The sequence below is a fragment of the Salmo trutta genome, chromosome 12, assembly GCF_901001165.1.
Source record: "Salmo trutta chromosome 12, fSalTru1.1, whole genome shotgun sequence".
In the NCBI taxonomy this organism is placed as follows: Eukaryota; Metazoa; Chordata; class Actinopteri; order Salmoniformes; family Salmonidae; genus Salmo; species Salmo trutta.
The window spans coordinates 28,186,672-28,213,294 of NC_042968.1; the positions used below are offsets into that span (position 1 = coordinate 28,186,672).

At 44.4% G+C, this 26,623-nt stretch overlaps 1 protein-coding gene across 9 annotated transcripts in view; it reads right to left on the reverse strand.

The window, feature by feature from the left end:
- LOC115203297 (chromodomain-helicase-DNA-binding protein 9) overlaps positions 1 to 26,623 on the reverse strand; it is a 124,568-nt gene that overhangs the window by 91,513 nt on the left and 6,432 nt on the right. For 6 of the 9 annotated variants that reach the window (XM_029767862.1, XM_029767863.1, XM_029767866.1 and 3 more), the window contains one exon: positions 15,954 to 17,724. The exons of 1 other annotated variant lie outside the window; for it this stretch is intronic. In XM_029767862.1, the coding sequence (XP_029623722.1) occupies positions 15,954 to 17,594 (1,641 nt within the window). In that variant the 5' untranslated portion in view covers positions 17,595 to 17,724. Of the gene's footprint in view, positions 1 to 8,429; positions 8,542 to 15,953; positions 17,725 to 26,623 lie in introns of those variants that run through there. 2 more of the 9 variants (XM_029767870.1, XM_029767869.1) reach the window with 2 other exon arrangements.

A 26,623-nucleotide genomic window follows, 5' to 3' on the forward strand; every position in this document is an offset into this window, starting at 1 on the left:
GGCCTGTTAATTAGGCCTATGGCTGTGGGCCAATTTAAAGTCATGCATGGAGAGTGAGGAAAGAGGGAGAGAGAGAGGAGAGAGAGGAGCGAGAGAGGAGAGAGAGAGAGACAGATGGAGTGTTTGTGTGTGAGAGAGAGAGAGGGGAGGTAGAGAGGTGTAGTTGATAAATGAATGGGGGCACACTGCACGGCGATGCTTCCGGAACCAATTAAAAAGAGCATCAGGCCTTAATGATCCTTCACAGGGTAGGAGAGGGAAGGTAAGGTGTGCTGGCGCTAACCTCTTGTCCCGGGGAGAGGCTAATAACAGAAGTGACACTCAGTGGGCTAACAGGGCTTACAGGTCCTCCGTCCTCACTCTCTGACCTGGTCCACTTTGACCTGTGATGTCACAGCCTGGCTGGCACACAGCTCTAGCAGGTCACATGGCAGAAGGGCCTTAGGCAGAGCTGCAGTAGTACAATATATGGCATTTAACTGGGCTGTATTCACATAGGGTTGACCCAAACCATACTGTCTGTGTCACGCCTGCTCCCGCTCTTCCTCCCCCTGGCCCTCGAGGACGCCAGGATCCCCAGCATTACGCACTCAAGCCACCATCAGTACGCACACCTGCCTTCCCCGTCACTCGCATCAGCAATCATTGGACTCACATGGACTCAATTACTTTTGTCATTACCTTCTCTATATCTGTCTGTTCCCAAGCTCTGTTCCCCGCTTCGGGATTAATTGTCTCATGTCCGTGTTACCAGTGTTCCGACGCTGTTCCTGTCTTGTTTCCTTGTCTGTTCCCGAATAAATGTCTGACTCCCCGTACCTGCTTCTCCTGTCCGGCGGTGGTCCTTACAGTCTGGCTCTGATACCACTATTTTCTTATTCTATGTTGGATGTGTAACCAGGCAAATGGCCAGCCCCGTACAGCTCGGATTAGTTTGGCTCAGTGTGAAAAGGGTACTGGTTGCCTGTATCTGGATGGAGGAGCGGATGTGGAGAAATGTGGGTGGTAGAAGGACAGACATGTTACAGAGTTAAGTCTAATACCATAGCCTAATTAGGCTAATGTTCTGCAGACCATGTGTTGTAGGCCTAGGCCTACAGATTAGGAAGGGGGAAACTACAGGGAATTATCCATTCTGTATAGAAACAGTATCAATAAAGTTGTATTGAATTAAAAAATCTACTGTTCTTATTCCATTTGTGAAGGATAATCAACGAGGGGCTATGCGTTCTATGGAAAATAATGGATGATGTGGAAGGTGTGCTCCACGATGCGCTAGCGAAGTGGAACTGACCTTCAACAGAGTTGCATTATTTTCCTGAGAACGCATAGCCCCTCTTTGATTATCTCTTTTATACCCTGGCAATAATTTAACACATTTTCCGCTAGAAATGTGTTCATTTTCCAGTAGAAATGTGTTCATTTTCCGGTAGAAATGTGTTCAACATCTACTGAAGTAGCTAGCAACTTTACTAGATAGTTACAGTAGTTGCTGTGGTAACCAAACAAACAAACTTGTTAGTTTAGCTAACCAAACCTTCAGTCCTAGCTAGCCATTATGAAAATATGATTCAACAATGCCAATAAAGTTTTCAATCCTGTTTTGCTTTAAAAAGCAGCTCAAACATAGAACATGTAAGAGTGAACTTTAGCCATTGAGTTCTACTGTGCTAATATAGGGAATTATACAACGGGTGGGTCTAATCCTGAATGCTGATTGGTTAAAACCGCAATCCATTCTGTGTTTATTCCACAAGTTACCACCAGTTAAATCTATTACTTTAAAATGCCTAATTACTCTGATCCATCTGACAGTGCAATCCATTGTCTCATCAACCCAGCTAAGCAATTTATAAACTTGATCTCCACTATAAAAAGCATCTAGACATTCTCACATTTCTTTTAGGCTAACATTTAGTTTTCAACAGTGGAGATTTGTATAAACCTTGCTGTCTGTCTCTCCGACATTTGCAATATTGCTTCAATATTCAAATTCGATCTCCAGCTGTCCCATAGTAATGAAGGTGTCGGGAGTCGGGACGAGACAGACAGTCAGGCAGCGTTTTTCAGCCAGTAGAAATCATTAATCAGCTGGCATCATTTTATGGATATATACAAAGAAATGTAAATTGAAAAAAGGTAAAAATGAAGCTAGTTAGCAGTCTTTCCAGCTTCAATTTGAAGTGATTGTGTTAGCCTTGTTGTTGGCTTGCTCCTCTGAACATCAGTTTCCTGACGAGTGAGCACATTTTCTGTGCCAGGCGAAATCGCACCTCATTAGCTCATTGTTATGGATGTGTTCAAATAAATGTCACTAAAAAACAGCTTAAACAAATGCAAATGCAGCTACTCGCTGTTATTCTGGCTATACTTTTTGACGTGACTAAGTTAGCCGTAGTTGGCTAACTAGCAAGCAAGGGATAAGAACTTTGCCAGCCATTATGGCAATGGAACATTTAGAACGAACGACTGAGTCGCGTCCATACTGTAGATACAGAACAAAAGGACTGGGTCACGTCCATACTGTAGATACAGAAGAAAAAGACTGAACGACTGAGTCGCGTCCATACTGTAGATACAGAACAAAAAGACTGGGTCACGTCCATACTGTAGATACAGGACAAAAAGACTGAATGACTGAGTCACGTCCATACTGTAGATACAGAACAAAAACACTGAAAGACTGAGTCACGTCCATACTGTAGATACAGAACAAAAAGACTGAACGACTGGGTCGCGTCTCAGGCAACCGAACCGATAGAACGAACGACCAGCCGGCTTGGGTAGCAACCCTAGATCTGTGTCGGGACTATATTTTGTGGAAGGATGAAATAGTATGAATAAATTCATCAAAATAATGTTTTTAATGAAAACATGTCAATCATTATTTGAATATGTTGGTAACTCGTTGTATAAAAGTGATACTGCCCTCGAAGCCGGTGTTTGGAGGATATATTGGCTTGGTCTCGAGCCTAACCAGTGCCAATATATCCTCCAAACACCGGCTTCTTGGCATTATCACTTAAATAACTCACACTCTAGAATGCCCTTCAAGCCAATCAGAAACAAGTATTCAACAATGCCATGGTATAAACATGAATAACATTAGGTTCCCAGTCCAAAGTTACATATTATACTGTATAAGCCTAGGCCTAATTTCCTAAGAAATGCACTTACACTACTAGGTGGTATGATGGTATTAAACTCTGTAGATCTATACACAAGAGAACTATAGCTTCAACCAAGTACACACTCCTAGTACGCTAGGCTGTGTGTGTGGGCCTCCCTCTCTGGCCTGTTGGAGATATTTATAGTTATTACCCAGAAAGCTCTAAGGCCCAGGCCAAGACACACACACACGCAGGCACATGCACACACATACAGGCACACACACACACACACACACACAGCTTGGCATGTAATTCCTAACAAATGCAGCGATTAGCAATTCACATAGGTTATGATATCATTAGCCGTACCTGCCATGGCAGAGAGAGGGCTGCACCATCACACCCATTACACATCCTCAAATAGCTCCCAATGAAGAAGCTTTACTAACAGCCACCTATTAGCCTCCATTAGTCATTCAGTTAACTGACTCCTTCATTTCATTAAGAGAGGCATGCCATGGCCATTTGCATCTGTGAGAGGGATGGTGATAGGAGTGGTTCATGGATGGACGGGGACTGGGGAGGGTAAGGTAGTTTGGGCCTGGTCGTTAGGGATTCTATTGGATAGCAGAGGGGTGACAGAGGGGAGAGGGCAGTCTGGGGTCATTGAAGATTATGCTGTATCTGTCATTAGCACAGTATGGGGAAGGTCTGAGAGAGCCTCTATGATACACCACAAGTCAGGAGCTAAGCACCCAATGAAACAGGCAAACTAATGTTCCCCTTGTTGTGCAGTGACACACCCAAAACCTTAAGGTTTTTAGGCCTCTCCAGATAAATAAGCTGAATGGTTATTACATTATCCTAGCAAGCACTACAATGAGCAGACATTCAAGGTCATTGCAGAATAACTTTCAATATAGCCATCAAAACAACCTGCCAATGAGCAGCTAACTTATTGGGGAGAAGAGATAAAGGGAGGGGATTCCAACAACAGTGGTTCCTTTGAGCTTAGACCAGCGATTCTCAACAAATTTGGGTTGTAGGAGGTTTGAATGGGTCGTGGGGTGTCACAAATTTCTAAACGTAGGCCTATTCCTTGCTTGAGAACTGAGAAATGAATCAGCATTACCTGGTGGTAACACAAAATAGTATGATTTATGCATTCAAATTAGCAATTGGTGGGTTCATCACCAGTCTTCTTCATGCTATAGCTCTCAATAATAAGAGGTTAAATCAGGAGAAGCCAGGTAGTTAGCAGCAAAAAAGCAGACATCAGTGCTGCAACGGAGAAACTATTTTTGCCATCTCAGATTGTTCTGGCAATTCTCACATATAAACTTTATTGGGAGAAATTACGTTTGACATGCTTTTTACATTTGCATCACAAACAATTGTTTTCTTAAATCATGATGAAAGTGGCCATTTTAGGACCCCTTTTTTCACCTATAAATGCCTTCGGTAAAACCTTATGATCCTTGAATCGTACATGATACAGACAACATATTGGTTCATTATACTCCTTATAGTGGGCTCTAACAAATGGAGAATGTCTAGATTCTGAAATACACATTTTCACATGAATTAATTCAATATAAACAAAACATGCATATGAATATCTCAAAAGTACCCTTTACAAGTACATTACATTTCCACAGTGGGTTCTCTGCTAATTCTGAAGTTATGATACATTTTATGAGCACCGCCAACACAGTGAATGGGAGAATGGATTGAATGGGCTGTGATTGGTTAATGACCTATAATGTACATTTCTACGTATAAAATGGATCATATCTACAAAAGTACCAGAGAGCTCCCTCTGGAAATTTGACATTTTTGACAAGTATATTGTTCTAAACAATACGTTAAAAAAATAAGCAAAATAAAAAAGGGTACTTTTGAGATATTTATATTAATATTTTTATGTTGAATAAATGAATGTGAACATTTGTATTTCAGAATCTAGACATACTCCATATTTGAGATAACACTATAAGAAGTATAATGACACCAGGATGTTTTCTGTATCATGTACAGTTCACAGATCATAGGGTTTTACAGTATAATGACACCAGGATGTTGTCTGTATCATGTACAGTTCACAGATCATAGGGTTTTACAGTATAATGACACCAGGATGTTGTCCGTATCATGTACAGTTCACAGATCATAGGGTTTTACAGTATAATGACACCAGGATGTTTTCTGTATCATGTACAGTTCACAGATCATAGGGTTTTACAGTATAATGACACCAGGATGTTTTCTGTATCATGTACAGTTCACAGATCATAGGGTTTTACAGTATAATGACACCAGGATGTTGTCTGTATCATGTGCAGTTCACAGATCATAGGGTCTTACAGGAGACATGTATAGGTCTAAAAAGGGCCTGAACTTGCCAATTTCATAATGATTTTCAAGAAAATGGTTTGTGATACAAATGTTAAAAGCATGTCCAACATCCTTCCTCCCAATTAAGTTTCTATGTGAGAACTTCCAGAACAATCAGATTGTTTCAAAATATTTTCCATCGAAACTGGCGTGGAATCGGCCAACTATGGACTTATCCAGAACTATGATGGCGGTGAGACCAAATTATAGGGTCACCAGAGGACAGGGCCCAGGGGACAGCCACACACATTCAACTGAGGACAACAGACAGACTTGTAGTTCTGTTCTGAGCAGGAATGTCAAGAAAGTCTTTATAAATCAAATGAATGATCCACGCCACAATACTAAGCATTTCATACTGACAACTCAGCAGACAGGACAGTCTTGAGGTGAGGGCATACAAAATAACAGCAGCTTTGTGGCAGTATAGTGAAAGCAACCATGCGATTCAACATTCCACAGAGATTGGTTTAATGTATATGAAGGCCAAATGCCACAGACCAATAGGCCAATGAAAACATTGAAACCTGTAACCTAGTAATTGCACTGAGCAACAGAGGATTGAGTTATATAGGAAGGAATTCACAGGATTCTTCCAACATATTCACCTCAGGGATCCAAGCAAGACATATGCCTACACATTCTGAGAGAAAAGATCAACCCTCCATTTTGTACTTTGAAATGTTAAAACATGAACTTAATGGCAGCAGCAGTCACTGTAAACATGAGTCATAGTGTGCATGGTTAGTGACAGTAGGCCAACTGCATGTGTTGTAGACTAGAGGTATAAAACTAAACTTTATCCAAGGCAGACAGAAGACAGCGTTAGCCTACATTTTATCCCTTTCTACAGAGTCAGTGTAATGTTGTGAAATAAAGTGTTTCTCTGTGTAAACAAACCCTTGACTCAGGGCCCAGCGCCATGGAAACCAGTGAACATACCCGGCTAGGAACCAGCAGCTACCTGACAAACCTGTCTGATCGCTTTGGGACTCCTGTGTGAAAACTAACTAACTAACTAACTAACTAACTAACTAACTAACTAACTAACTAACTAACTAACTAACTAACTAACTATCTATCACACACACACACACACACACACACACACACACACACACACACACACACACACACACACATACACATACACATACACACACACACACACACACACACACACCAAGCAACTGTCATCTCCGTGGAATAGCTAACGCAAACCAACAAGTGTTCCTTAGACATAAAGGCAAAAAAAGGCACGCAGTATGAAGTATAGCAGACACATAAAGCACAATTAGCCAGAAGATCCGACCTGCTTACTTACAGCTGCACTAGGGTCGGACAGCACGGCTGTGTAGATCAAGACACCGTGGAGCCGGCTTGGAAAACGTACCTCAATCCAGGGATGAGAAATTAGCTGTACTCCGAATTGTTCTATTATCCCAACTGTTACAAGATTGAATAACTGCTACTTTTCCAGAACGCTGCCCTTTCCTCCTCATGCTAGGTAGCAGAAGCCACGTGTGTTGAACAACAAAGGATAGTCAGCCTACATCTTCGCGCTGTGATAATGTCAAAATAAAAGTCATGTGTGGGGAATGGCTTTGTACATGTCAAACTCTCCCAAATCTATGGCTGTACAATAATTAATTGGTAATCCATTATTATAATGAATTGTTAATAATTTATTGGTAAGCCTAATTATAATTAATTGGTAATAATTAATTGATAATTGGTAATGTCAATGTTGTCAAGGGTGCATTAACAAAGGCAAAATTGTTGGAACAAAGAAATAAACTATTGAAAGACAAACACAACAACTTCCTAGTGTGTGGCTGTTTATTGCCTTTGTTAGTCCACCCTTGACAACAATGACATGGATTACCAATGAATTATTGTACTTCAGACAAGTATCCATAGTTTTGGTAAAGTTTGACCTATGGTCCTTTCAAGACATCTTGGAACTCTAGAAAGATGCCTGAGTTTCCAACTTGGAATTCCGAGTTGGATGGCCATTCAACAAAAAAAATTCAGAGTTCCCACTGAGTTTCCAGTGTTTTTGAACGCTATACTAAACCATTCCCCACCCGCAACTTTTTTTTTACATTTCCACAGCGCGATGACGTAGTCCGCACGGAGCCTGATTGGCTGACTATAGTTTGATGTTCAACTTACATTCTAGCGCCGCCATTTCAATGATGTGGCTTCTGCTAAATAGCATGGGGACGAAAAGGACAGCTTTCCAAAAAAACTATCAGTCGTTCGAACTTTCTGGTGTAACAGTTGGGATAATGGGACAATTTGGAGTGCAATGCATTTCTCATCCCTATATTGAGGTAGGTTTTCCGAGCTATATCTCGTGCTAACTCCCCGGTGTCTTGATCAACACAGTTATGCTGTCTAACCTTAGTGCAGCTGTAAGCAAGCGGGCCGAATCTGCTGACTAAAAGCATAATGTCATGATCCACAGTCCAAATGCCTTTCCTCTATTCCCCTTGCCGTATTTAGTGCTGGGTTCCCTATTTAGTGCTAAGCTAAGTCTAACTGAATGAGAGCCACTGCAAGTCTCATTAGAGTCCCTGAAGAGTAGACTGTGTAAATCTGTTCTCCACTTTCTCTCCCCAGAGACAGACTATGCTAGGCAGGCTAGCATTCAGCTGGCTGCCTGGTGGTTGAGCTAAGTTCATTCCTGTCAGCCAGTGAAAGGTTAACTTGACTGCAGCTCAAGGAAGAGGTCACGTTGGGTTGTGTCACCCCTCACATTCCTCTCACACAAAACCTCATGTTAGCACTGAACCCGCTGGCTATCGCACGCTCCTCTCCAAACCCCTAGCCAGCCAACAAAGTCAAAGCTATTTAATCCCCTGTGAGCGGGGGAGAGAGAGAAAAAATGCAGAATAAAAGGGAATGGGTTTTTATTCAGACCTACTGTGCAGTTTGGGGCTGGCAAGGTTCCCACATGCTCCTCACAGTCTAGGCTAAATCCAAGTACAACTCTCTCACCACTCCCTCTACTAACTAGCCACCCATTTCCTCCTCTAGTGTCTCCCCACAGCCCGCCCCTTCCGTCCACAGCCAAGACCGCCCCACTTTAAATAGAGTTGACTTCCTGTTCACCTTTGACCCCCACTAGATACCACCCACTCCTGGCAGGTCTCCACTACCAGCAGGCAGATGAGGCCGGGTGACTGGAGGAACAGAGAGAGGCAGTCATAAAGAGAGAGATAGGCAGTCAGAAAGAGCTAGGGAGAGACAGAGCGAAAGACAGGCTATGTGCACACTGCCCACAAAATGAGGTAAAAACTGAGCTGCACTTCCTAACCTCCTGCCAAATGTATGACCATATTATAGACACATATTTCCCTCAGATTACACTAACCCAAAAATAATTTGAAAACAAATAAATTTTTCATAAACTCCCATATCTATTAGGTGAAATACCAGTGTGCAATCACAGCAGCAAGATTTGTGACAAGAAAAGGGCAACCAGTGAAGAACAAACACTATTGTAAATACAATCTATATTTATGTTTATTTATTTTCCATTTTGTACTTTAACTATTTGCACATTATTACAACACTGTATATAGACATATGTCTTTACTCTTTTGGAACTTTTGTGAGTCTAATGTTTACTGTACATTAGTTATTGTTTATTTCACTTTTGTTTATTATCTATTTCAGTTGCTTAGGCAATGTAAACATATGTTTCCCATGTCAATAAAGCCCCTTAAATTGAAAATTGAATTGAGAGATCGAGAGAGACTGATAGACCTACAGACGAGAGAGAGAGCCAACCGCAGCCAGAGAAACAGCCAATCATCTCTCAGCCTTGTGGAGGGCAGGTTTCCCAGCGGCAGGGGGCCCCTCCCCCTCCAGAGAGTAGAGTAGTGACTTGGTGTCAGGTTTCAGGGCTGACTGCAGCACTCTCTGACTGGCTGAATGGCTGGCTGGTTGACTGGCTGGCTGGGAGTTACATAAACCTCACCCAGGAAGGTTAGGAAGCAACAAAGACAGCAATTCAGTGGGGGCTGACAGCCAGACAGCCAGCCAAATTGCCTTGGTATGACCATATCCAACCAGGCCCTTTTATAATGGGTGGCAGGTAGCCTAGTGGTTAGAGCGTTGGACTAGTAACTGAAAGATTGCAAGATTGAATCCCCGAGCTGACAAGGTATAAAATCTGTTGTTCTGCCCCTGAACAAGGCAGTTAACCCACTGTTCCTAGGCCGTCATTGAAAATAAGAATTTGTTCTTAACTGACTTGCCTACTTAAATAAAGGTACAAAATAAATACTCAGCTCCTTAATCATACTGCTGTCTTCACAATGACTGGGAACAAAGGCCCTCTGTCTAGAAGTCAGTCTCTCTGTGTGACTAACAGTGAACAGAACCAGCCCACGTCACAGGCAAGCACTAGCTCCTGAGGACTAGACCTACAACAGGCTGGGTGGTATACCATATTTTACAATATACTGCTATTGATGCACGGACCGGTTTGGGTTTTTACTTTACCTTGTAAAGCTGTATATTTGTTAAATGTGTTACGCCACTCCGCCACGTGTAATAATGCCAGTTTTTATAGTTTACTCCGTTTGCTACTTGAGTCGTCTCTCTCCCTCTCTCCTTCCACAGACACCAAGCCTCGCCCCCTGTCACTCAAGGAGAACAGCTTTTGCGCTACCATGAGTCACAACAACCACTTGCAGTAACAATCTGCATCTATCTTACTGTCTGCAAACAGCTAGTTTGTCTTTTCTTAGCAAGTTGTGGCTAAAATACATTTTGTTAGCCGCTAATGCTAATAGCTTGTTAGTTTGCTAGCTAGCCAGCTAAATGCACTTAGTCAGAGCAAACGTAGCTAGCTAGCTAATACAGCCTGATGTTGTTTGTGCAATGGTATATTCTAAATCAGAGAGGAATTGGCGAAGCATTACTATTTTAGCTACATCAAAGCTACAGTAAGAGAAAACACTTAATGTAACATTAATTAGGGTCCACTGGGAAACACTGACCAAAACTTTGGTCCCTACCCTGTCGCAATAACCACTCCCTGGCTTTTTCATTTGTTGTCATGTCAAACAACACTGTATTCAAAGTCCCACTACATTCCAACTTTTGGTGGAAATTTCATTGAACAGTATAAAACAATCAGAATAGACAAAGCTCCATTAAAAACACTTCAAATGTATGTGTTTCCACCCTAGGGCCTAGTCATAAAGCATATTTAGAACTTCATTATTCAAAAACGTAAAGTATTGTCAAAAATGTGAAACATATTATGATATGATATTTTGGCCATATCGCCCAACCCTACTTTATAGTATTGGGGTGAAAAAATATGATCCATTTGTAGTGATAATGTGCATGGAAACACATTTGCTTGCTATCTCGGCAAGAGGACCAGAGCAGCATTGATCATGGCTGGGCCTCAAGAACAAGACAGAATCCATCCAGCTCTCCATCATTAAAGACAGACGGAAATCCTAATTAGCCACATGCAGTGCAGGCTAGGGACAGACACAGTGCTTAATTTGTCAATCGGGAGGAGCCGGAGCAAAATGTGAGCGCGAGAGGGTGGTGATCTAGGGACCTCTGAGGTACCGGAACGCACTAGAGAAAGAAGAAAATCACTGTTAAAGTAAAGCATTGCATGCATATCATCACATTTGCGTAGTGGCATAGAGCAGTAGAGTAGAGGCACTTACAAAAGAAGTTGCACACATGGATAACATTTTTAGTGGCCTAGGGTCTGGGAAATATGTGGCCTTTTATAAACGCATTCCATGCAATTCCACATCATTTTACATGACTGGAGACTTTGGCATAATCTTTTTTAATGCCGCATTCAAAACATGGGAACTCGGGACTGAGAAATCTCTGACTTCCGACTTCAGTGTGTTCAAGACAACTGGGAACTCGGGGAAAAAACAAGCTCCGAATGGGAAAATTTAATTTGAATGGTCATCCAACTCAGAATTCCAAGTCGGAAACTCAGGCCTCTTTCTCAAGCTCCGACTCTCCGATCTGAAAATGACTGATGTCATGACTCGACTTAGTTTTTTCCCCGAGTTCCCAGTTGTCATGAAAGCACCATAATATTGCTGGTGATGGCCAATGCGCTCATACCAAAAGCCTCTCTCTCTTGTTTTACTTTGTAAACAATAGGTCTATTTGGAAGTTGATTAAATATTTTGGTAGCCTACAGCTGAACGATTAGTCTTCTCTTTTCAGCAGTAGCCATTTGCTTTTCAATCTGTGTATTCCAGCGATTGTATTTGAAGTATTACGAAATGCCTTTTTTGTCTGCATGCTGTTTATTAACTGACAGATTTCCCGCGCGTTCCCAACTGTAGGCTATGCCTTGTTATTGGGCTACATTTCACAGCTAGACACATTTTTTTTAAAGACGCTGATGTTCCTCTGTGGCTAAAGGATATGCTTTCTCATGGTGTACTAGGCTATTCTGAATTATTTCATTTCTTTCTGAACAGACAGCAGTAACTCTATAACTTTGGCAAATGTATTTCAATTGATCAGGGGTGCTGCAGCTCCTCCAGAACCCTTCGCACGGCTATGATTCTATAAGGAAATACATGATGAAGTGCAACACTGGAGAGATCAGCGTTGCAGGCTCATTCATGTCTATCAGAGCAGAGAGGGAGAGAGATCATAGAAAGTGAATCTTGTTCCAGTTCTGTGAGAGACACAGGCGCACTTCTGACACAGCCACAGCCACGCGTTGGTCTCAAACATAGGTTACAATTTTGCACAAACCATAAGCCCAACCCAAATCAAGAGACAGGACCAGGCAGTGAGACAGGGCCAGAGACAGGACCAGGCAGTGAGACATGGCCAGAGACAGGACCAGGCAGTGAGACAGGGCCAGAGACAGGACCAGGCAGTGAGACATGGCCAGAGACAGGCAGTGAGACAGGGCCAGAGACAGGACCAGGCAGTGAGACATGGCCAGAGACAGGACCAGGCAGTGAGACATGGCCAGAGACAGGACCAGGCAGTGAGACATGGCCAGAGACAGGCAGTGAGACAGGGCCAGAGACAGGACCAGGCAGTGAGACATGGCCAGAGACAGGACCAGGCAGTGAGACATGGCCAGAGACAGGCAGTGAGACAGGGCCAGAGACAGGACCAGGCAGTGAGACATGGCCAGAGACAGGACCAGGCAGTGAGACATGGCCAGAGACAGGCAGTGAGACAGGGCCAGAGACAGGACCAGGCAGTGAGACAGGGCCAGAGACAGGACCAGGCAGTGAGACAGGGCCATAAGACAGGACCAGAGAGTGAGACAGGGTCAGACACAGGACCAGGGAGTGAGACAGGGCCAGAGACAGAACCAGGCAGTGAGACAGGGCTAGAGACAGGACCAGGCAGTGAGACAGGGCCAGAGACAGGACCAGGCAGTGAGACAGGGCCATAAGACAGGACCAGAGAGTGAGACAGGGTCAGACACAGGACCAGGGAGTGAGACAGGGCCAGAGACAGAACCAGGCAGTGAGACAGGGCTAGAGACAGGACCAGGCAGTGAGACAGGGCCAGAGACAGGCAGTGAAACAGGGCCAAAGACAGGACCAGGGAGTGAGACAGGGCCAGAGACAGGACCAGGGAGTGAAACAGGGCCAGATACAGGACCAGGCAGTGAGACAGGGTCAGAGACACGACCAGGGAGTGAGACAGGGCCAGAAACAGGACCAGGGAGTGAGACAGGGCCAAAGACAGGGCCAGAGACAGGCAGTGAGACAGGACTAGGGGGTGAGACAGGGCCAGAGACAGGCAGTGAGACAGGACTAGGGGGTGAGACAGGGCCAGAGACAGGCAGTAAGACAGGACTAGGGGGTGCGACAGGGCCAGAGACAGGCAGTAAGACAGGACTAGGGGGTGCGACAGGGCCAGAGACAGGCAGTGAGACAGGGCCAGAGATAGGCAGTGAGATAGCACTAGGGGGTGAGACAGGGCCAGAGACAGGCAGTGAGACAGGACTAGGGGGTGAGACAGGGCCAGAGATAGGCAGTGAGACTAGGACAGGGGGTGGGCACCACTCTATCCCCTGATGCCCTGCCTGTTCAGCAAACACACTATCTGTTGGCTCTTCACACACCAGTGGACATGAATAGAGCAGTCTACCCATAAGCATCAACACAAGGGTGGATGTTGACACAGACTGAAGGGAAGCTGGGCCTGTTCGCTGGTGTTCCATGTCCCATTTCAATTAGAGGATGGACAAATTGGACAAATTGGCTGCTGGGTCAAAACACCAGTCTGTGCTTGAGTATTTCAGCCTACCTGTTAGTCTAAGTGGTAGAGTTGAGAGAGATAGAGCTATGCTGTAGAGACAGGGTAAAGACCTAGCGACTTGTGAATCACCACTCACCATAGAGTAGCTGTGTGTGTGGGCGTGCGTGCGTGCGTGCGCGCACTTGTTTACAATTTACAGAGCCAGTCAGAGATAGTTCTGATGAGTGCTGAGCTGCATGTGCCAGCACTAGGGCCATGGAAGGGAACAGACACACTGTGCTGCTGCAGATCGGATGTGGGTTCAACCACTATTTGAAATCTTTAGCCTGCCTGGAGTTCCAGATGGGTGGGGTTAGTAGTTTTGGGACTATTCTATTGGTTCCATTAATCAAGCACAGCTTCATTATTTGACATAATATCAAATAGTACTTGAACCCAGGTCTGACATACAGTACAGACTGCTGCTGACGGTCCTCTTTGCCTGGCTGTCTGCGTCACTGTGGAGCCAGGCTCAGAGAGGTGTGTGGATGGATGTCACTATGCTACTGGCCAGCTCTGCTCCAGGATCCGCCTTGTGCCTGTCAGAGCCAGAGCAGCACACTAATGCACTCTCTACCTCTCTCTGTGTCTGTCATTAGCCTCCCTCCCTCCCTCCTCTCTCTCTCTCTCTCTCTCCCTCACTCACTACTCCCTCTGTCCATCTCTAGCCTCTCTTCCTCCCCCTCCTCTCCCTCACTCACTCACTCCCTCTGTCCGTCTCTATCCTCTCTCCCTCCCCCTCCTCTCCCTCACTCACTACTCCCTCTATCCATCTCTATCCTCTCCCCCTCCTCTCCCTCTCTCTCACTCAAAGACACATACGCACAGAAAAAAACACAAGAGCAACCACCCCCACACTCTATCTAGCCATGTAGTGGGTGCAGTGCGCAGCAGCAAGACAGACAGACAGACAGTCAGGCAGTGTCTCTAGCCTCTAGCCTGCCCTGACCCACATCTATAGCCTTGAGTACGCTTAGTTACTGTAAGTCCTGGAGACACTGCTGCCACTCTTAATCAGGCCCTGGGACACAGCTAGGTTACTGTAGTTACCTGCTGTCTGTCTGTGTCCCAAATGGCACCCTATTCTCTATTTAGTGCACTATTTTTCACCAGGGCTTTGGTAAAATATAGGGAAAAGGGTTCCATTTGGGACACAATACTGAGAGGATAGCTAGAATAGGCTGTATTTTTATCATTTAAAGGAGGGCTGACCCTCCTTCCCCTACCTCACTCCCTCCCTCCACCTCCCCCCTGATTGCAGGTGCACCAAATATGCTCATGCTCTTCCAGGGCTAGTTAAACATTACATGGGTGGGTGGCTGGCTGGCGTCTGGCTGCTGAGAGGAGTGAAAGCATGGCAAGGCCCTCTCTAGTCTCTACGTCAGTGCAAGAGATTTATCCATTAACGTAGCTGTCACAAATACATGTCTCACTGTCAATTCTTTCAATTAATTTCCAACATAGTTGTAACTGAAGAGATAAAACAACCTGGATAAGATGCAGATCTAGATTTAAATGGGAATGAAATGAGAAATAATTTGACATTTGACAATTCGCTTCACCAATCCCCTCCTGTCCATGTGGTCAAGTGGAAGGACAACTATTAGCACCAACAACCACAACTATTCTATACATCCGCAATGTGTATTTCTTCCCCTGTAGTAATACATTAAAGCTGCAATATGTAACTTTTTTAATGACCTGACCAAATTCACATAGAAATGTGACATAGATCTGTCATTCTCATTTAAAGCATGAAGTCGTAGATCTGTTCTATGTGGGCTATTTCTACCCTTTCCGTTCTTAAGTTTCATTTTTGTATCTTTTACTTACAGTTTTGTACACCAGCTTCAAACAGCTGAAAATACAATATTTTGGGTTATGGGAAATATATTTCACAGTGGTTTAGATGGTACGATGACTATCTACACTATACTTGCTTGTTTTGTCACATAAACTGAAATTAGAATTGTAGCAACCAGGAAATGGCAGAGTGATTTCTGCATAGTGCATCTTTAAATATATGAATGAAGGAGAATTCTGCGGAATCTGGATAACTAGGTACTTCATCCATATCATCCTTTCTGAGTCTGTCAGCATATGTCAGCCTAGCCAGCCTCAGACTGAAAGCAAGTGTTAGTGGCCCAGTGGGTTTACCTGTATCTTGTAGTCCATGGATATTGAGATCCTGTCTTCCTCCTTCATCTCTTCTTCTTCCTCTCCCTTCCCATTCCTCTCTCCATCCCCACCATTGGTCCAGGAACAGTTGGAGTCGTGGTGGTCGTGCTGACTGAGGGCAGCCCCCAGCTGGGGCAGCAGCTCATCAGCCAGCAGGTCCGGAGCCTCCAGGCCCTCAAAGCCCCCTCCTTGGGCCTCCACCTCCCCTTGCAACCCTGCCAGGCTAACCTCTAGAGACACGTAGCCGTTAGTGGTAGTGGTGCTGTCCGGAGGTCTGGTAACTTCCAAGTTAGATCCACAGTTCTGGGGCTGGTGCTGGTCTGGAACAAGCTGGCTGACTGCACTGGGGTAGCAGCTCATGGCCTGGCCAAACATCTCAGATGAGTCGTAGTTCCCTTGGGTCTGCCTGGAGCAGCGCAGAGCCCGGAAGGGACATTCGTCCTCAACCTGGCTGACTGGGACCTGCTCGGGCTGGTGATGCTGAGTCATCCCTGGAGCAGACAAAAATGCACATCCAGCTCCCACGAGAGAGAGTTCAGGCACTGAGGAGGGCAGGGGAGTGGTGGTGGTGATCATGGACACTGGGGCTAAAGAGAGAGGCTGGCTCAGGCTGGAGATGCCAGGCTGTCCCTGGCCAGGGAAGGAGTATTGGGAGGGAGGGTAGGCAGTGGTGGAGCTCACTGAGCAGGAGGACAGGGTGTGAGCCATGGGGGAGCAAGTCTGCATGGAGAAGGACATGCTAGAGTCCTCTGGCCCTACCCCAGGAAAGGCCCCCTGAGTCCCCTGCACCAGCTGGTAGCCACCCTGCTGTGGTGGGGTTCCAGCCAGCGAGGCATTGGGGGTTTCAACATTAGGTTTGGCCAGAGCCCCTGAGTTAGGCACAGCCCTGGAGTGGAACTGGGTTCCCCCGATGGTAAGCTGCTGGTTGTGAGGAGCTGGCTGTTGGTTGGCCTGGTGGAAGGGGAAGCTGTGGTGCTGCTGGGGCAGAGACTGAGGGTTCACTACCTGTTGATGAAGGTGCTGCTGCTGCCGCTGGTTCAGAAGCTGGTGTTGCTGCTGCTGAAGTTGTTGTTGACAAGGGTGGTGCTGCTGCTGTGGCTGTTGCTGTTGGAGGTGATGCTGTTGGTTGTGGAGTTGCTGCTGCTGTTGTTGATGTAGTTGTTGTTGTTGCTGGGGTACTGAGTGGTAGAGGTTCCCGTTCTGGTCCTGGTTGCCCCACATGGGGCTGCTGTTGGAAAACAACGCGTTGGATTGGGGTGCCTGACCAATTGAGCGTCTATGGAACTGGGTATGCTGTGCTGCTATCATCCCTCCACCACCCACACCCTCAGAGCCAGCGAAGGGCTGTCCCATGGAGTTCTGAGCCTTCATGCCTGGAAAATGCCCCATCTGCTGCCCATAAGCCATGCTCTGTTGGGTGGAGGAGGGCATGGAGGTGGGTATCATCCCGGGGTGTTTCCCTGCCCCCATCGGCTCTACCTGTAGGGGCTCAAAGCCTACGCTGAGGTTGAGCTCATCCACCAGCGAGGGTCCAGGGGGGAAGCCCTCCTCAGCCAGCCCGTCCAGCCCTCCCACAAACAGGTTGGGGTCGTCAAAGAAGTCCATGATGGGATCTGTCATGGCCTAGGGTCAGTCTTCCGGAGACCAGTCCCCCACGTTGGTCCTCTGCTGGGTTCTAGCTGGTGCTGAGGAGCGTCACGTGTTACTGAGCTACAGTATGTCCATCACAGACTGGCTCTGGAGAGAAAAACTAAGACAAAACCTCAAGTCAGATTTAACAGAGAGAAGAAAAACATGCATCTTTAAACATGTCTTGTTCATACTGAGCTGTGTGTGGGCTGCACAATAAAGAGATTTTCAGTTGTCAAATAGATTTTAAGCAATTTAGCCTCTCTTTTAGATGTTCATCCTGTGTTTTTCAAATCAATACACTTCTAGTTGTTTTCAAGATCTCCATAGACCTCTACCTCATATACACTACAATAAGCAATGTATTACCATAACAGACGCTCTCAGCCACGTAAACGTCAACAGTGAAAACAGCGGCTGCCAAAAAGCCAAGTAATGGCTAGGTCAGACAGGCCTGGGATAAATTTGGCACCGTCAATTATCTCTGGTTGGCAGCAGCTAGTTGTGTGGTAACGCATTTGATCTGATCTAAACTGAACCAACTGCCAGACAGACCAACAGCCAGGTGCTTCTAGTCTTTCTCGGTTCAAAGCCCCCTGATCCGCTCAGCCTCAGCCCTGTGGCTGTGCTGTGCCTGCTATCTACCGAGCCGTCTGTCTGCTAGTAGCTACTGAATGTGTGGGAGGAAGGTGCAGACAGACAGATAGACAGCTGATGCTGTTTGTGTCAACAGCCAGGGAGGTTGGCTCAGGATGCATCTAACCACAGACCAATGACCAATAGAAGATGACGGAACACTTGTGTTAGTCAAGACCTGCTGACTCATACTCACCACACACACTCACCTCACTACAAACACTTTGACATGCCTTCCTGAATGTACAGTCATGGCTCTCACAAGTCTTCTGATTCAGAGGGGGGCATACAACTGAGATCCAATGCTTCAACCACAACTCGTGAACCTCTGCTAAGGTTAAGTGGGGTAGTGGGTAGGCTTGGGCGTTATACCGTATATACCGTATAGCAGGGAATTTGGAAATAGCCACGGGATGGTTTTTCAATACCGTTAATTATTTCTTTGAAGTTTTTCTATATATACTGCTTAAAAAAATAAAGGGAACACTTAAACAACACATCCTAGATCTGAATTAAAGAAATAATCTTATTAAATACTTTTTTCTTTACATAGTTGAATGTGTTGATAACAAAATCACACAAAAATAATCAATGGACATCCAATTTATCAACCCATGGAGGTCTGGATTTGGAGTCACACTCAAAATTAAAGTGGAAAACCACACTACAGGCTGATCCAACTTTGATGTAATGTCCTTAAAACAAGTCAAAATGAGGCTCAGTAGTGTGTGTGGCCTCCACGTGCCTGTATGACCTCCCTACAATGCCTGCGCATGCTCCTGATGAGGTGGCGGATGGTCTCCTGAGGGATCTCCTCCCAGACCTGGACTAAAGCATCCGCCAACTCCTGGACAGTCTGTGGTGCAACGTGGCGTTGGTAGATGGAGCGAGACATGATGTCACAGATGTGCTCAATTGGATTCAGGTCTGGGGAACGGGCAGGCCAGTCCATAGCATCAATGCCTTCCTCTTACAGGAACTGCTGACACACTCCAGCCACACGAGGTCTAGCATTGTCTTGCATTAGGAGGAACCCAGGGTCAACCGCACCAGCATATGGTCTCACAAGGGGTCTGAGGATCTCATCTCGGTACCTAATGGCAGTCAGGCTACCTCTGGCGAGCACATGGAGGGCTGTGCGGCCCCCCAAAGAAATGCCACCCCACACCATGACTGACCCACCGCCAAACCGGTCATGCTGGAGGATGTTGCAGGCAGCAGAACGTTCTCCACGGCGTCTCCAGACTCTGTCACGTCTGTCACATGTGCTCAGTGTGAACCTGCTTCATCTGTGAAGAGCACAGGGCGCCAGTGGCGAATTTGCCAATCTTGGTGTGGACGTCGGGCCCTCATACCACCCTCATGGAGTCTGTTTCTGACCGTTTGAGCAGACACATGCACATTTGTGGCCTGCTGGAGGTCATTTTGCAGGGATCTGGCAGTGCTTCTCCTGCTCCTCCTTGCACAAAGGCGGAGGTAGCGGTCCTGCTGCTGGGTTGTTGCCCTCCTACGGCCTCCTCCACGTCTCCTGATGTACTGGCCTGTCTCCTGGTAGCGCCTCCATGCTCTGGACACTACGCTGACAGACACAGCAAACATTCTTGCCACAGCTCGCATTGATGTGCCATCCTGGATGAACTGCACTACCTGAGCCACTTGTGTGGGTTGTAGACTCCGTCTCATGCTACCACTAGAGTGAAAGCCAGCATTCAAAAGTGACCAAAACATCAGCCAGGAAGCATAGGAACTGAGAAGTGGTCTGTGGTCCCCACCTGCAGAACCACTCCTTTATTGGGGGTGTCTTGCTAATTGCCTATAATTTCCACCTGTTGTCTATTCCATTTGCACAACAGCATATGAAATGTATTGTCAATCAGTGTTGCTTCCTAAGTGGACAGTTTGATTTCACAGAAGTGTGATTGACTTGGAGTTACATTGTGTTGTTTAAGTGTTCCCTTTATTTATTTTTGAGAAGTGTATTTTAATATTTGTAGCTACTTTGTAAGTAAATACCTGCAGTCAACTTGGGCAATATGTTAGAAGATAAAGCGTTCTTCATTTCACTTGTCACATTATTTTACATTATGAAGCTCCCCAGAACAGTTGAGCCAGTCACGTGTTTGTTTGTAAATGGCACAAAGCGGGAGCAGTTGAGTTGAGCTGTGTATTGACAGGGGTTGATTTTTATATTGAAAGTCACGTGTTTTTGTGCTTCAATAGAGTGATCAGGGACGTGCAACTATAGTTTTCCTTCACATAAAATATATTACTGCAACACATTCGGCAGAATATAGCTTAATTTTCATCAGATGACAACAGAAGCGCAACACTATTAGGCTGGCAGTCACACAAGTAGGCTAAATGAGCTTACAATGAACATGCAATGTATTTAATGCATGGCAATCATATTTCTGTTTATTATAGAAAGAATGTTGCTAGCTACATTTCCTAATGTTTTTCTTAAAGTTAATCTGGAGTAACGTAGGCTGGCTACACCGAGAAAAGTAGCGGAGAAAAGTAGCTTCATCAGAACGCTGTCAGCTGATAGAATGCCCTTAGTGAATTCTCATCCGAGTGGAGAAGTGCAACTGAAGCACAAAATTTGTCTGATGCCGAGATTTGGGTTTACAAAATGCAGCAATATAGAAGAATTCTGCGTTAACGTGACCCCTAAGTTTAACTTGATGGTTATCTAAATAAGTGGCTAAATTAATAAGGTGATGGGAATTCATCATATTGTGTTGGCTTTCTGCTGTGTTTGAAAAGTCAAAGCCCTTTGGATGAGATATCTGTACAGCTGCCACTGCTGTCTTTTGATTTCCTTGTGTTTTTTTCTCCTCTCCGTTCTCGGCCTGTCTTCTTCTCTAAGCAGAGCAAGCAGGCCTGTTGCCCTACAGACTCCAGACTCCACACAGACACAGCATGTACACATGCTGCTCCAGAGCCAGCACTGTTTATTGCACAATGTATCTCGTTCACATTCGCTTGTAAATGTCCAAACTCACCAAAAATGACATTCAGTAGCTCCTACCTATGTATGTATAACTTTATAGCTGGGCTGCCTATCCCATTTGCGCTCGTTAGCATATTTAGCTAGCAGCCTCCATGGTAAAACTGTACATCTCTGGATGAGAGAAGGACGGTATGAAGATATGAAAATCTGCATACCACCCAACCCTAGTAGTGGGGCTGTCTCTGGCTATGATGAAATCTTACTTTTTACTCATTGTTACAAAGGCCCAGTATGCCATATGACACAAGCACACAACCAAGACAATACACAAGATTCATACAGGAAGCATCAAGACTTAACCCTAACCTGGTTACTGTGAATCATTAATGTAGCCTTACTCAGACAGTTGTGCTGGACCTCCATTCCATAACAACATGGACAGCTATACCAGTTAGAACTGTGTTTAACAGGAGCACCAGATAACAGGGGCCAGATCATATCCCATGCCCAGCTCTTGCCTATACTAGAGCTCTGTTCTCGTGTGACTAGCAGCCAGCCCAGGAGTAGGAGAGTATTCTCTTCTCTTGCAACACAGACCTACAGCTGAGGGCAGACTAGGCATGAAAAGAGAACTCCCATTGCTCTCAGCCACTCAGCAGGGCTACATTGTAACTGACAATGAGCAGAATGGCCAGGCCTAATTCTCCCAAACAGACAGGAAAATCTGATCACTCAATTAGAGGTAACATCATACCAGAATCCTACCCGGGCGGCTCAACAGTCTGAATTAGTAATCAGAGGTAGCTTATCTGAGCAGCATAAAGTTTTTCCTGCTGCTGCTTCTTCGTCTTGTATTAGTTGGGACCAATGATGAACTGTAGAACCTAAGCTATATGATGTACAATACAACCAGTTATAGGCTGTCTATGTTAGAGACTAGGGCTATCCCACATTAAATAATAGCTTTGAAAGGACAGACGACTTTCGGTAGACCAAGATATTATTTAGTGTGGGACAGCCCTAGTCTCAACCATAGACAGCCTATAAACGTGCATTTTTCCATATATAGACACACCAAATGTATTTAAATAAAAGCAACTATATACGCATTGAGCTTGTCTGATGCTTTAAGAGCAGTTTTTGATTAAATAAGACACAAATGACTCAAGAGGGAGCCAGAGATGAAGATAATCAGAAGAAGAAAAACTTAACCTGACCATCCTGACCATCCTCCTCCTGCTCCTACTGACTTTCGCAGATTCTGCCGCTGCTCTCCTGAAGTTTCCAGTAATAGGCTACACGAGTCGGTAACTTTTCTGATGTGGAATGTAATTTTATATTACAATTTCTACCGATCTGCATGCCAGTTATGGTTTTCATATGCACATTTTTGTGCAACAGCTACATTTAATTTATAATAATGTCTTCGTATGTCAAAATCATTGTGATGTGGTTAATAAAAATTCTATCCAAATCTTAATGAAAATTATACAAAACTAAAGTCACTTCTATTGCCATTGCCAACTATGTAAAAACAGCTCATAAAACCAACAACAAAAAATGTCCTGATCAAAATAAATGTCCTATAAATCACATTGGCTATGCATGGCCTGTCTGCAAGGAACTAGAAACATTGTATCAACTATTAACTAGGGTCTGGCCTGAAGCTCATGTTAGCAAACTTGCAACTATGTATGAAATATTCTGGGCCCTCAGAGTTTCCTGCCAGTGAGCTCCGAACAGACACAGCTGTAGGCTATTTGCGCAAGAGATAAGAAGTAATCAATGCGCATTCGTACTCAACAACGACAGGAGTGCTCCAAACAAAACATAATAACTAAATTGTCAAAACTAGTAAATTGAATGAAACAAACCAAAACTTGTTTTTCACAAGTGTAGCATAGGTTGTGCACTCTGCAAACAATGTGTTCACTCCGACAATCAGAACTGTAAAAGACTGAAATAACAATATATTAAAAGCATTAACAAAAATTACCGTAACCAAACAAACATTGTAGATTAGAAATGATAGGAATTAACGGCAAATGTACTTACTACTTGTGATATACACTACCGTTCAAAAGTTTGGGGTCACTTAGAAATGTCCTTGTTCTGATAGAAAAGCACATTTTTTGTCCATTAAAGTAACATCAAATTGATCAGAAATACAGTGTAGACATTGTTAATGTTGTATATTACTATTGTAGCTGGAAACGGCAGATTTTTTATGGAATATCTACATAGGCATACAGAGGCCCATTATCAGCAACCATCACTCCTGTGTTCCAATGGCACGTGTTAGCTAATCCAAGTTTATCATTTTAAAAGGCTAATTAATCATTAGAAAACCCTTTTGCAATTATGTTAGCACAGCTGAAAACTGTTGTTCTGATTAAAGAAGCAATAAAACAGGCCTTCTTTAGACTAGTTGAGTATCTGGAGCATAAGCATTTATGGGTTCGATTACAAGCTCAAAATGGTCAGAAACAAATACTTTCTTCTGAAACTGATCAGTATGTTCTTGTTCTGAGAAATGAAGACTATTCCATGCGAGAAATTGCCAAGAAACTTAAGATCTCGTACAACGCTGTGTACTACTATCTTCACAGAACAGCGCAAACTGGCTCTAACCAGAATAAAAAGAGGAGTGGGAGGCCCCGGTGCATAACTGAGCAAGAGGAAAAGTACATAATTAAAAAGAACGAAAAAAAACAACTTTATTAAACCAGGTAGGCCAGTTGAAAACAAGTTATTATTTACAACTGCGACCTGGCCAAGATAGAGCAAAGCAGTGCGACACAGACAACACAGAGTTACACATGGGATAAACAAACGTACAGTCAATAACACAATAGAAAAGTCTATATACAGTGTGTGCAAATGTAGTAAGATTAGGGGGGTAAGGCAATAAATAGGCCATAGAAGCGAAATAATTACAATTTAGCAATTAAACACTGGAGTGATAGATGTGCAGAAGATGAATGTGCAAGTAGATATACCAGGGTGCAAAGGAGAAGAAAAAAAAATAACAACATGGGGATGAGGTAGTTGGGTGGGCTATTTACGATGGGATATGTACAGGTGCAATGATCGGTAAGATGCTCTGACAGCTGATGGTTAAAGTTAGTGAGGGAGAAATAAGTCTCCAGCTTCAGTGATTTTTGCAATTCGTTCCAGTCACTGGAAGCAGCGAACTGGAAGGAAAGGCGGCCAAAGAGGAGTTGGATTTGGGGGTGACCAGTGAAATATACATTTGAAGTCGGAAGTTTACATACACTTAGGTTGGAGTCATTAAAACTTGTTTTTCAACAACTCCAGTTATTTCTTGATAACAAACTATAGTTTTGGCAATTCGGTTACGACATCTACTTTGTGCATGACACAAGTCATTTTTCCAACAATTGTTTACAGACAGATTATTTCACTTATAATTCAATGTATCACAATTCCAGTGGGTCAGAAGTTTAAATACACTAAGTTGACTGTGCCTTTAAACAGCTTGGAAAATTTCAGAAATTTATGTTATGGCTTTAGAAGCTTCTGATACGCTAATTTACATAATTTGAGTCAATTGGAGGTGCACCTGTTGATGTATTTCAAGGCCTACCTTCTAACTCAGTGCCTCTTTGCTTGACATCATGGGAAAATCAAAAGAAATCAGCCAAGACCTCAGAAAAAAATGGTAGACCTCACAAGTCTGGTTCATCCTTTGGAGCAATTTCCAAACGCCTGAAGGTACCACATTCATCTGTACAAACAATAGTGCGCAAGTATAAACACCATGGGACCACACAGCCGTCATACCGCTCAGGAAGGAGACACATTCTGTCCCCTAGAGATAAATGTACTTTGGTGCAAAAAGTGCAAATCAATCCCAGAACAACAGCGAAGGACCTTGTAAAGATGCTGGAGGAAACAGGTACAAAAGTATATATATCCACAGTAAAGCAAGTCCTATATCGACATAACCTGAAAGGCCGCTCAGCAAGGAAGAAGCCACTGCTCCAAAACAGCCATAAAAAAGCCAGACTACGGTTTGCAACTACACATGGGGACAAAGATCGTACTTTTTGGGTAAATGTCCTCTGGTCTGATGAAACAAAAATAGAACTGTTTGGCCATAATGACCATCGTTATGTTTGGAGGAAAAGGGGGAGGCTTGCAAGCGAAGAACACCATCCCAACCGTGAAGCACGGGGGTGGCAGCTTCATGTTGTGGGGGTGCTTTGCTGCAGGAGTGACTTGTGCACTTCACAAAATAGATGGCATCATGAGGCAAGAACATTTTGTGGATATATTGAAGCAACATCTCAAGACATCAGTCAGGAAGTTAAAGCTTGGTCGCAAATTGGTCTTCCAAATGGACAACAACCCCAAGCATACTTCCAAAGTTGTGGCAAAATGGCTTAAGGACAACAAAGTCAAGCTATTGGAGTGGCCATCACAAGCCCTGACCTCAAACCTTCAAAAAATGTGTGGGCAGAACTGAAAAAGCGTGTGCGAGCAAGGAGGCCGACAAACCTGACTCAGTTACACCAGCTCTGTCAGGATGAATGGGACAACATTCACCCAACTTATTGTGGGAAGCTTGTGAAAGGCTACACGAAACATTTGACCCAAGTTAAAAAATTTAAAGACAATGCTACCAAATACTAATTGAATGTATGTAAACTTCTGACCCACTGTGAATGTGTTGAAAGATATAAAAGCTGAAATAAATCATTCTCTCTACTATTATTCTGACATTTCACATTCTTAAAGAAAAGTGGTGATCCTAACTGACCTAAGACAGGGAATTTTTACTAGGATTAAATGTTAGGAATTGTGAAAAACTGAATATAAATGTATTTGGCTAAGGTGTATGTAAAATTCCGACTTCAACTGTACCTGCTAGAGCGCGTGCTGCTATGGTGACCAGTGAGCAGAGATAAGGTGGGGCTTTACCTAGCAAAGACTTATAGATGACCTGGAGCCAGTGGGTTTGGCAACGAATATGAAGCAAGGGCCAGCCAACGAGAGCATACAGGTCGCAGTGGTGGGTAGTATATGGTTATTTGGTGACAAAACAGATGGCACTGTGATAGATTACATCCAATTTGCTGAGAAGAGTGTTGGAGGCTATTTTGTAAATGACATCGCCGAAGTCAAGGATCGGTAGGATAGTCAGTTTTAAGAAGGTATGTTTGGCAGCATGAGTGACGGATGCTTTGTTGCGAAATAGGAAGCCGATTCTAGATTTAATTTTGGATTGGAGATGCTTAATGTGAGTCTGGAAGGAGAGTTTACAGTCTAACCAGACAGCTAGGTATTTGTAGTTGTCCACACATTCTAAGTCAGAACCGTCCAGAGTAGTGATGTTAGACGGGCGGGCGGGTGCGGGCAGCGATCGGTTGAAGAGCATGCATTTAGTTTTGCTTGCATTTAAGAGCAG